The sequence below is a fragment of the Mizuhopecten yessoensis genome, unplaced genomic scaffold (genome assembly GCF_002113885.1).
Source record: "Mizuhopecten yessoensis strain PY_sf001 unplaced genomic scaffold, ASM211388v2 scaffold10867, whole genome shotgun sequence".
NCBI lineage: Eukaryota > Metazoa > Mollusca > Bivalvia > Pectinida > Pectinidae > Mizuhopecten > Mizuhopecten yessoensis.
The window spans coordinates 2,315-15,187 of NW_018408761.1; the positions used below are offsets into that span (position 1 = coordinate 2,315).

General features: G+C 32.3%; 1 protein-coding gene across 1 annotated transcript; it reads right to left on the bottom strand.

The window, feature by feature from the left end:
- Positions 1 to 229: 229 nt before the first annotated feature.
- On the bottom strand, positions 230 to 11,976 carry LOC110463136 (fucolectin-7-like; the record flags this gene model as incomplete). Its single annotated transcript, XM_021517505.1, has 3 exons — positions 11,964 to 11,976; positions 949 to 1,218; positions 230 to 454 (listed from the first exon to the last, which is right to left on the bottom strand). Coding segments are annotated over exons 1-3 (508 nt in total), but the record flags the coding sequence as incomplete, so codon positions are not given.
- Positions 11,977 to 12,873: the final 897 nt, after the last annotated feature.

Here is a 12,873-nt window from a genome sequence, read left to right on the forward strand (position 1 = left end):
AATGAGGCAAGGCAAAGTTACATATCTGATATTTTACACACAGTATCAACACTACCTTCTCTACCAATGTACGACAAGGACGTGTAATATATATGATATTACACGTACAGTATCACCACTACCTAATCTACAAAAATAGGCCAGGTAGAGTTATAGATCTGACATTACACGTACAGTATCTCCACAATCTCCATACACATGTAATTACAGATTTATTTAGTGTCTTTACCTTGAACTGTGACTTCGCAAATGTGCATATTTCTTTTGTCGAGCGTTTTCATGTAGATCTGGACAAATTGTCCGAAAGCTGGTGTCTGACAGGTGAAGGTCCTGGTTTCCCCGCCACCCATTCCACCTGACACCTGGATACACAGGGAATCATCGGTCATGTGATCATCGTCCTCAAATGTACTGTTGAGTGACACAAATATGTCGAAGTCATGCAGTTTTTTTGCTGAAATAAAAATACATTCAATGTATGTGCACTCTTTTGCAAATATCAAGGCTAAAACATTACTTAGCTAAGAAACTGCTGGGTGGTTACTGAATAACTCCGCTAAGAAGTTGCCAAAGGTTTTTTGTTCCTAAAAAAATATTGTATAACTATGTAGGATGACCAAAATAGGTTTTTTTACTTTTGTTGTATTTTCCTGTCTTATATAATGCATATGAAAGGAACTATTAAATATTGCTGTCAAATGTTAAATATTTGCATTTAACAATAACCTTTCTCTCAAAGGTCCAATAGTTAATATGCTATATAATATATGCTACGTTTATGTTGTGTTTTTTGCATTTAAACCTATACTTATTCCGTGAGGCCTATATAAAAAGATTACTTTTGTCATGTTAATAATTAAAATGCTCAAAAGATTAAGGAGGAAAAACTGTTGAGATTTTCATTCGTATTCGCCCATGTTAGAAACAGAGAAGTAAACACTGCCGTACCTGCGCGAATTCCAACTCGGTTGGTGATATTAATACTGTCAATTTTGTATTCTCTTTCCAGATCGACCATCCACCATCTAAATAATCGAGGGTCATCAGAATCGGTATGCATACATGACCCATCGGAAAATTCTGGGTTCTTGTCACCGTCTACAGCATTAGATGCCACACTCCGGCGGTTGTAGTCGCTGATCTGGGAGGCAGTTTTATTTAAAGCAGCGTTCTCGACTAGGTCTGAAGTAGGATCAACGGAGCACGTTTTTGAATATCCTGTAAACATTTGATGATTTTGTTAAGGACATTTGTTACATTGTACTTATCAATTAGTTGGCAGCATAATAGAAGATATCAGTGGTTTGATGTTTTACTATAGGCAGAATACCATCTAAATGACAATCTACAAATAACGAGACGGTGATAAAACATACACAAGACGTTTAAATTATATAGAAAAGGCATATGAGTTTATCTTACCAGAAACAAAGGAACATACATTCTAAGTCTGTTGAACTGGATTGGGATGTAAACAAATTATACGAGATATTTAAATTATTATCTTATGCAAAAGGCGTTCCAGTTTGCATTTACTGAAACAAAGACACATTCAACCCTGTTAAATAGAATGATGATATAAGAGACTATACAAGATATTGAAATTAAAAAACAAAACGTTCCAGTTTATATAAGATTATACAAAGGCAATTACATCATAAACTTATGGAACAGGAAGGGTGATATAAAACTATACGAGATAATGAAACTAAATAGAAACGGTGTTCCATTTTATGTTTCCTGAAACAATGACAAATACATTCTAATCCAATCGAGCAGGATGATGATAATACAATATATATGAGACGATTAAATTAAAAAGGCGTTCCAATTGATATATACTGACACAAAGACACTTTCGTTATGCTATGACGATATACATCAATTATAGCCTTTGGCTGAGGTCTATACCTAGATTTATCGACTCGAGAAAAGATATATTAACCGAAGACGCACTCCGAGGTCAATATATCTTTTCTCGGGCCGATAAATCCAGGTATCGACCGAAGTTAAAAGCTACAATTGTTTTATTATTTTCAAAATAGTGATGTTAGCAATCTGAAAAAAATACACAATAAAAAAGTTACGGAAGCGGGACGATGCGTTGTTTAGACACACGTCATAATTCTATTTTTAGAAACACTCAGTCTTTCAACAAAAATCACGCGCTCCAAGGTAATATCGGTTTTTATCGTCGGACACGTGATGCACACCTGACTGTCACTTGTTGGGGAAAATATGAAAAAATCATAATAAAATTTATATAGAAATTATACATTCCTGATACAAAAACTCAAACAATATGCATGTTATCATAATGAACACGATTGTTATATAAAACAAACTATACAAGATATTTAAATTATAAAAGGCGTTCTGAAACAAAAGACACATACAGTGTAGCTTGCTCGAAAGTATTCTTAAAAGTAAGCATAGCAGTTACATCAAGTCAGATGCAAATACCTATCAAACAAAATATTCGTTAAGGTATTACACTAAACGTTAAGATTGACTTACCTTGACCGTATTGATATATAAATCATATAGAAAACTCATTCTAGTTTATCTTATGAGACATTACAATCCTGTTGAACAGGATGGTGATATAAAAATATACTTTATCTTAACATTATATAGGAAATGCGTTCTAGTTTATCTCATCATACATTAAAATCCTGTTGAACAGGATGGTGATGTAAACAATACTTTATCTTAACTTTATATTGAAAAGGTGTTCTAGTTTATCTAACCATACATTACAATCCTGTTGAACAAGATGGTGATATAAAAAATATACTTCATCTCAACATTTAATAGAAGATGCGTTCTAGTTTATCTCACCATACATTATAATCCTGTTGAACAGGATGGTGATGTAAACAATACTTTATCTTAACTTTATATTGAAAACTCATTCTAGTTTATCTCACCATAATTTATAATCCTGTTGAAAAGGATAGTGATGTAAACAATACTTTATCTTAACTTTATATTGAAAACTCATTTTAGTTATCTCTCCATACATTATAATCCTGTTGAAAAGAATGGTGATGTAAACAATACTTTATCTTAACATTATATAGAACAGGATTGTGATGTAAACAATACTTTATCTTAACATTATATAGAAAAGGTGTTCTAGTTTATCTCACCATACATTATATTCATGTTGCACAGGATGGTGATGTAAACAATTCTTTATCTTAACTTTATATTGAAAACTAATTTTAGTCTATCTCACTATACATTATAATCATGTTGAACAGGATTGTGATATAAACAATACTTTATCTTAACTTTATATTGAAACCTCATTTTAGTTATCTCACCATACATTATAATCCTGCTGAACTGAATGGTGATGTAAACAATACTTTATCTTAACTTTATATAGAAAACTCATTTTAGTTATCTCACCATACATTATAACCCTGTTGAACAGGATGGTGATGTAAACAATTCTTTATCTTAACTTTATATTGAAACCTCATTTTAGTTATCTCACCATACATTATAACCCTGTTGAACAGGATGGTGATGTAAACAATACTTTATCTTAACCTTATGTAGAAAAGACGTTCTAGTGTATCTCACCATACATTATAATCCTGGTGAACTGAATGGTGATGTAAACAATACTTTATCTTAACCTTATGTAGAAAAGACGTTCTAGTGTATCTCACCATACATTATCATCCTGTTGAACTGAATGGTGATGTAAACAATACTTTATCTTAACTCTATATTGAAAACTCATTTTAGTTCTCTCACCATACATTATAATCCTGGTGAACTGAATGGTGATGTAAACAATCCTTTATCTTAACATTATATAGAACAGGATTGTGATGTAAACAATACTTTATCTTAACCTTATGTAGAAAAGACGTTCTAGTGTATCTCACCATACATTATCATCCTGTTGAACTGAATGGTGATGTAAACAATACTTTATCTTAACCTTATATAGAAAAGCCGTTCTAGTGTATCTCACCATACATTATAATCCTGGTGAACTGAATGGTGATGTAAACAATCCTTTATCTTAACATTATATAGAACAGGATTGTGATGTAAACAATGCTTAATCTTAACTTTATATTGAAAACTCATTCTAGTTATCTCACCATACATTATAACCCTGTTGAACAGGATGGTGATGTAAACAATTCTTTATCTTAAACTTAAATAGAAAAGACGTTCTAGTAGTGATGTAAACAATACTTTATCGTAACTTTATATTGAAAACTCATTCTAGTTGATCTCACCATACATTATAATCCTGCTGAACTGAATGGTGATGTAAACAATCCTTTATCTTAACATTATATAGAAAAGGCTTTCTAGTTTATCTCACCATACATTATATTCATGTTGCACAGGATGGTGATGTAAACAATTCTTTATCTTAAACTTAAATAGAAAAGACGTTCTAGTAGTGATGTAAACAATACTTTATCGTAACTTTATATTGAAAACTCATTTTAGTTCTCTCACCATACATTATAATCCTGCTGAACTGAATGGTGATGTAAACAATCCTTTATCTTAACATTATATAGAAAAGGTGTTCTAGTTTATCTCACCATACATTATATTCATGTTGCACAGGATGGTGATGTAAACAATACTTTATCTTAACCTTATATAGAAAAGATGTTCTAGTGTATCTCACCATACATTATAATCCTGTTGAACAGGATGGTGATGTAAACAATACTTTATCTTAACCTTATATAGAAAAGACGTTCTAGTGTATCTCACCATACATTATAATCCTGTTGAACTGAATGGTGATGTAAACAATACTTTATCTTAACATTATATAGAAAAGGCTTTCTAGTTTATCTCACCATACATTATAATCATGTTGCACAGGATGGTGATGTAAACAATACTTTATCTTAACTCTATATGGAAAACTAATTTTAGTCTATCTCACTATACATTATAAGCATGTTAAACAGGATTGTGATGTAAGCAATACTTTATCTTAACATTATATAGAAAAGGCTTTCTAGTTTATCTCACCATTCATTATAATCATGTTGCACAGGATGGTTGGTGATGTAAACAATACTTTATCTTAAAATTATATAGAAAAGGCTTTCTAGTTTATCTCACCATTCATTATAATCATGTTGCACAGGATGGTTGGTGATGTAAACAATACTTTATCTTAAAATTATATAGAAAAGGCTTTCTAGTTTATCTCACCATACATTATAATCCTGTTGAACAGGATGGTGATGCAAACAATACTTTATCTTAACTTTATATTGAAAACTAATTTTAGTCTATCTCACTATACATTATAAGCATGTTGAACAGGATGGTGATGTAAACAATACTTTATCTTAACTTTATATTGAAAACTCATTCTAGTTATCTCACCATACATTATAATCCTGTTGAACAGGATGGTGATGTAAACAATACTTTATCTTAACNCTCATTCTAGTTTATCTCACCATACATTATAATCCTGTTGAACAGGATTGTGATGTAAACAATACTCTATCTTAACTTTATATTGAAAACTCATTCTAGTTTATCTCACTATACATTATAATCATGTTGAACAGGATTGTGATATAAAAATATACTTTATCTTAACATTATATAGAAAATGCGTTCTAGTTTATCTCACCATACATTATCATCCTTTTGAACAGAATGGTGATATACAAATATACTATATCCTAATATAATATTAAAAAGGCGTTATAGTTTATATTTGCTGAAACAAAGACTTACATTTCTTATTTCACTGAACAGGATGATGAAATGAGAAAGAATCTATGCAATATATTAACGTAATATAAGAGAGGCGTTCTCTTATTTCCTGAAACAAAGACTCACATGTTATATTCACACTGAACAGGACGGTGTTATGAGAAAGAAACTATGCAATATCTTTAAATTCTATAGGAAAGACGTTCTTCTTTACATTTCTTGAAACAAAGACTCACATATTTTATTCATGTTAAATAGGATGAAGATATGAGAAAGAAACTATGCAATATATTTACATTAAATAGGAAAGGCGTTCGAGATAACATATCTTGAACCAAAGACTCACACATAGTAATACTTTTGAAAGAAAAAAATATCCATTAATGTGAGCTTTGGTTTTCAACTATCAAACAAAATATTTGTTTAGATATAATACTAAATGTTAGAATTGTCTCACCGTGACCGTATTGTAGAGGCACCAGGATCATTGTCACAAACAACATTGATATATGCATATCAACGAAGACAGCAAACCGTCAGTTGATCGTTCGTACTTGTACTGGTTCACCGTGCGTATGTCGATATAAAACATTACAATACGCATGCGTCACTGGTGGAACCAGGTGCTGTCGTGCTGTCAATTTCAAAATATGATCTGCCTGTATCAAGCGGGACATTCATTAATAATAATCAGTTGATTCTTTTCGACATTAAAGCAATGAAACCTCTGGGAGTCCTAAGCAACCATCGATCGTTCATATTGCATCATCAATAGTGACGTACATGTGTACCTTTTTACAGTTATAATTTATCAACTTTATATGTAGCATGCTTTTTGTAATTAGACTATTTCTATCATTGCACTTAGTGTACACTTTCATTATCGGGATGAAAACTCAGCGATTATTTGTGTAACTTTTACAATAACAACCCGATGAACACGGTGGTTACGTATATTGAAACACCACTTATTGTTTGCATATTGCAATTCTTCTAATTGCATGCATATATTAATTTTCATTTGTTGTATGAATATTGTGATGCCATTTATTGTATGCCTTTTGTAATGCCACTATTAGTATGCATGTGTTAATTCCACAAATTGTATATTTAAGGTAATGCCACTTATTGTATGTATATTGTAATGCCACTTATTGTATGCACATTGTAATGCCACTTATTGTATGTGTATTGTAATGCCACTTATTATATGTATATTGTAATGCCACTTATTGTATGTATATTGTAATGCCACTTATTGTATGTATATTGTAATGCCACTTATTGTTTGTATATTGTAATGCCACTTATTGTATGTATATTGTAATGCCACTTATTGTATGTATATTGTAATGCCACTTATAATATGTATATTGTAATGCCACTTATTGTATGTATATTGTAATCCCTCTTATTGTATGTTTTTTGTAATGCTTCTAGGCTAGGTGTACGCTCATTGTTTGTGTCATAAACATTGTTATACCTATACGTAACTGTAACATATCTATTTTTGGTGACCTCTTCTACCGCAAGATTTAAAATATCTCCATATTGACTTATATCAAGTTTGATGTCAGAATTTTTGAAGTTTGCCCATAACACGAACAAGCTGAGATCAGTGAGGTTTGAGTGCTGAAGTTTATAGAGCACTCATCTTTTCCTTAGACGGGCAGGGTTCGATTCCCGACAGGACGTGAAAAGATATGTGGTCACCTGTCCGACCATGTTGGTTTTCTCTGGGTTGTCCGGTTTCGTCCCACACTAGACCCCTGCCCTCTAACATCTGGACCAACAAGAGTGACTTATATAAGTTGATAGAACTTGTTTCACAAGTGTTGTAAAATAAAGTTTGATTAATAAACAAAGCCCTAGGAACCCTACCATACCACATATCAGTATCCTAACTTGTGCCGTAGTACCAAGTTAAATGTGTTCAAATCTAAAAGTTTGACATTGTGTGACGGAAAACAGGTAAAATGTTACCGAAGACCACCGTGGCCGTATTGTAGCGTACATAAAACCGTCATCCAATACATAACAAAGGTGTGTATCTGGATGTCTAGTAGTATCCAAAAAAAATAAAAATGTCTATACACTCTGTATGTCTTATATGTTTTAAAGTATAGTTGATATGGCCCGGATAACTGTTGGCAGGAGTATAGATAAAAAAAAACATAAGAATATTATTGTGTGAGCAAAATTTGATTCGAACTCAAAATCGATAAAACTATGGCAAAAATGATAAAATGCTAATACTTAATGATAATGCTATGGCATAGTATAAACAAAGCAAAGATACACGGGAAACCTTTAAAAAAGTAAAAGGAGAATATGAGTAGGTGTTCCAGAAGTGTAAGCATCTTCTTCTTTATCGACGTCACCTGCCACGTTAGACTTGGTAAACTCCCAGTAATGCCATGTCTTCATAGCGAGAACTGGAATAGTAGGAACCTAACAATAGACTCAAATGAGCATAATATAAACAACCTTCATATATCACAAAATGTGGAATATCTCCTAATGAGGTTGTGTGCACAGTTTTCATCAACCTTCATGGGTTGTGGATTGATGTGGTCGCTAACCAATTCGCCTTTCATCAAGGCGGCCGGGGTTCGGACGTGAAATGGTATGTGGTCATCTGCCCGACCACGTGAGTTTTCTCCGGGTACTCCAGTTTCCTCTCACATTGAGAGCCCCCGCACACTAACATCTGGGCCAACGAGAGGGGTTAATACAAGTTGTAATAGCCTCGTTTTATAATAGTAAAATAACTAAAGTTTATAACATTTTCAAAAACCACAGATTTTATATTTGTTAACAATTTATATGTGACTCGCTTTCACGATTGTTTTTGTGGTGAATTCATGCTGCTGCCAGCTGATTTCCAGAAATCTATGTCGTTTTAAAATGTTTGATCCGTTATTGAAAATAACGCAAAACTATAAATAAAAAAGTTAACCAAGACACGTCAATCAACTAAACAAAAAATGAAACCTTAGAATGTTTATCGAAATGAAATATTGAGACGTGTTTATTAGGTGCTTCAGAACTTTTTAACGTAAACAGCCCATAGAACATGTTTGGGATTATATGGGGAAACCAGTTTGACGCCGCAGCTCGGCACACACGTTAAATGCAGCGATGCATCTGTGATGTGATACGGTCCAATGAGGACATATCCACTACGAGGGTTGTTATTTTCACTATCGAAGCCAACTGTCGAGTCGAAAAACACCCAGGTGTGACGGATTCCTCTCATCTGATATTTAGAGAGATCATTTCAAAATGTTTCATAATTTATCGAAAATATTCCTATCGAAAACAAATCCATATAGTCCGGCAGATTGGTGCAGAAATCAGAAGAATTGTGGGTTTTATAGTAGAAGCATACCAATTGGTATGCATGTAGGGAATGATATACTGATCAATTTTGGATATGGGGCCAATAAAAAAAAATCAAGATGGCCGCCAAATCCAAGATGGTCGCCAAATATTTGCCGAGAATGGTGCAAAAATCAGGAAAATCGTGGTTTTTAGGATAGAAGCATAAAACTTGGCATACTGGTTGAGAATTATATACTGATCAATTTAGGCTATGGGGCAAATCTTTTTCTTTCAAGATGGCCCCCAAAAATAAGATGGCCACCAATTCCAAGATGGCCGCCAAGTATATGTTAAATTTAACAATTCCATACGTACATTTGTATACTCATTTGTAAGTACATTTTTGTAGTTTCTTACATTTTTTACACAATAATTATTATTTTGTTTATGTATGAGCAGACAATCATGTAATCAAAGCTTGACTTATATATTGCCTTTATATTTTTATATAACCACCATTTTAAGATGGCAGAAGAATTTTTCAAAACTTGCATAAAAACATATTTCCTCAGCTCAATTTTATCAATTTTAGGATAAATTCATTTCTCGTTATGATAAGTATCTTACAATTTTGTTTAGAATCTAGAGAATGTTACTTAAGGATATTACATTGTATATGACAGGATGGTGATATTAAGTGTATATATGTTACAGTTTGTTGTTAATAAGGGTATATTCAGTGAATGGGTAGTACATTGTTTTCAATATATCATTGAATTTTCTATTATTACATTAGTAACGACAGATGTAAAAATTGTATTTAATTTCTAGATCATACTGTACATTGAAGTAATACGGTGTGCTCTAATACAGGGTATGACATTGATCATTGATGTTATAGATTGAAATTTGATCATTGAAAAATGCTGAAAGAATATAATGAAAGTAATTGTATATTAATGCATCTAACAATAGTATACTGTGCTATACTTATAGTGTAGGACATTATAATACATATTATAGTATATTATACAACATTATATACAACTCTACGGTTATGATGTGTGATATTAACTTGTGACTTGCTATATCATGATGTATTTGAAAGTAATATTTTGTGTATGAAGTGTGTTGTTGCATCTTACTGAATAAGAGTATTATGTATTCATTACGATATGAAGTAAGATCAAAGTACATGTATATGTTAGATATGTTTTGGTAATAGTCAAATTTCGGTAGAAAAGAACATAAGTATCTTTAGACATGTGCATCATTACATCAAATCCAGCAATAGGTTTTGATAGTTATAATTACGTTTCTATTTTTATTTATTTGTAAGTGGTTATATGTGTTTATGAAATTGTATTTCATTATTTTGCCTAATTTATTTGTTACATTGATTCTGTTCATTTTAAAATTATTCTACCAGGATGCATGTCATGAAATTTGTATAATTTATAATTTATTCAAATGCGGATCGATTTCTCAGTTTACACGTTTAATTTTCTAGGTAACACCCCTCCTCTCCATCACCCCACCCCCTCCCACCCCACATTTCCTTCCTCAACCTATCTTTTTCCCTTCCCCAAAAAGCATATACACTATTTTTACCTTATGCATTGAGGAGAGGACTCTTTTAAGTTGTAATAACTTGTTGTCCGACCCATTTGTATATTTGTACAATAAAATATGTTTAAACTAATATGTAAGACTTCTTTTCATAATATACATGTATACTATTGTGTCGTGTTGTACTACAGTGTAACATACTGTATGTCATTGTATTGTTTTGTAAATACTATATATTTAATGTCTTCTCTCCGATGTGTCGAAAAACACAATGGTATCATCTGAATCTGAATCCGAATACATTAAAACGTGTATTGTTTTGTTGAGTATAATTAAATCTCACGAACAACCTTAATCTAATGTATGCGAATCATCACCACCAAAATTAATTGATACTTTCCATGTCCCAGATAACACCAACATACACAAATTGCACTGAATCTCAGCCTTTAATAGGCATGAACTACAGTTCAGCATCCCCTGACTCAGACAAGTCATACACTAAGCCTTATCTAACATAAGAAATTAATTGTACGGCCAGCACTGGTGTACTGACAGCTAGCAACTATTTTTTATACCTTTGAACTACGTGACAACGGGAAAATCTGAAATTGAACACTATTCACATTAAATACCTACTCAAGTAAACATATTATCAAATCGGCTTCATTAATAATAATAAAATTAATAACATAAAAAGATTCATTCGATAATATGTGAAATATGAGAAAGTATATGATATTTGAAATTATCACATTCTCATCAGTAAAATATTAATCATTATCAATTTCAAAAGACCTTATATCTTCACTGCATAAATCTTACGCCTCTTATTTCTTTTTGATGCAGTAATACTTGCTCCGTAAAAAGTCAGAAATTGAATATTAAATAATTTTCCGTTGAAAACCATATATACTTCACTCGTGGCAGAATATATCGATATTTGCACTCGTACTTTGCACCCGTGAAAAATATCCTTATTCCGCAAAACTCGTGACATATATCTGATATTCAATGGGAAACCATGAAATGTTTCTATATCATGATGAAGAGAAAGTAGGAAGAGAAAACTAAGATTGCAGGATGACGAAGAAGCGAAAACACTATGTAGATGAATCGAAAACGTGATGTATGTAAATAAGAGAAAAGTTCCCCCTTAACTCCTTCGCGTTCAGATCGATTTTTTCCGAAATAACATATGCAAATGTAGAATTGAATACTAGTCAGGTATACATGCGCAGTTAATGTTTCAATTCCAGTCACCATCACAAAGAAAACGCCCAATACCCTATCAAATTAGTCGCTGAGGTAACTGGTAAGAGTCAATAACTTACCTCCGTCTGGCATTCTCAAGGCGACCCTCTCTGTCTCAAATCAGTAGGTCCTTAGGCATGAAATGAAAATTCGTCACTCAAACAAGGAAGAAAATAATACGTGCTGATATTTCGAAAACCTTTTCAAGATGTCCTCACTCAGAACCGTATACACTATCAAAAGCAGTTATAAGAATGACAATTTGCTTCTCAATCGTATTTACCTGTCTCTAGACTCAATACATATCTGTCTGAATGCATTTGATCCATTACTATCAATTCAGTATTTATTTCATTTTCTGATCGGATGTCCTCGGTCATGATCATATGACACTTCTCTTGACCTTATTCACTACTACCTTTCTAGATGTGATAAATAGCTACAGATGTATTGAGCATTGATTTCCTGATCAGTATGTCCCTACTTAGAACCGTATACACTATTATATGACATTAAAATGATATTATATTATAGACATAGTTTATTTTCTATCTCAAAATCAGATTAATCCATCTCTTACCTCAGCGCAACGCTCGAGAGGGTATACGTTATAGAATGTATGAATAATGTATTTTACCATTGATTAAATGTGTAAAATATCATGACACCTGTCTTGACCGTTCGCCTTATTACCTTTGTGTAGTTGATGAATAAGTACAGAAATAATTTTCCATTTGATTTCCTTATCAGGATGTCCCCGCACAGGACCATGTACGTTCTTAATATTTCACCATTGAGATAATGAGTTCAGTAGATTAACCATTTGAAAATCATTATGGCAACGTTCTTGATTGTTCACATCCATAACTGCAAGTATTTGATAATAAAAAAAATCTACGGAAAAAAACAACAAATTCTTATCCTGATCGTGATGTCCCCACTTAGGACGGTATTCGCTATAATATGTTAATAACATATTCATCATTCATG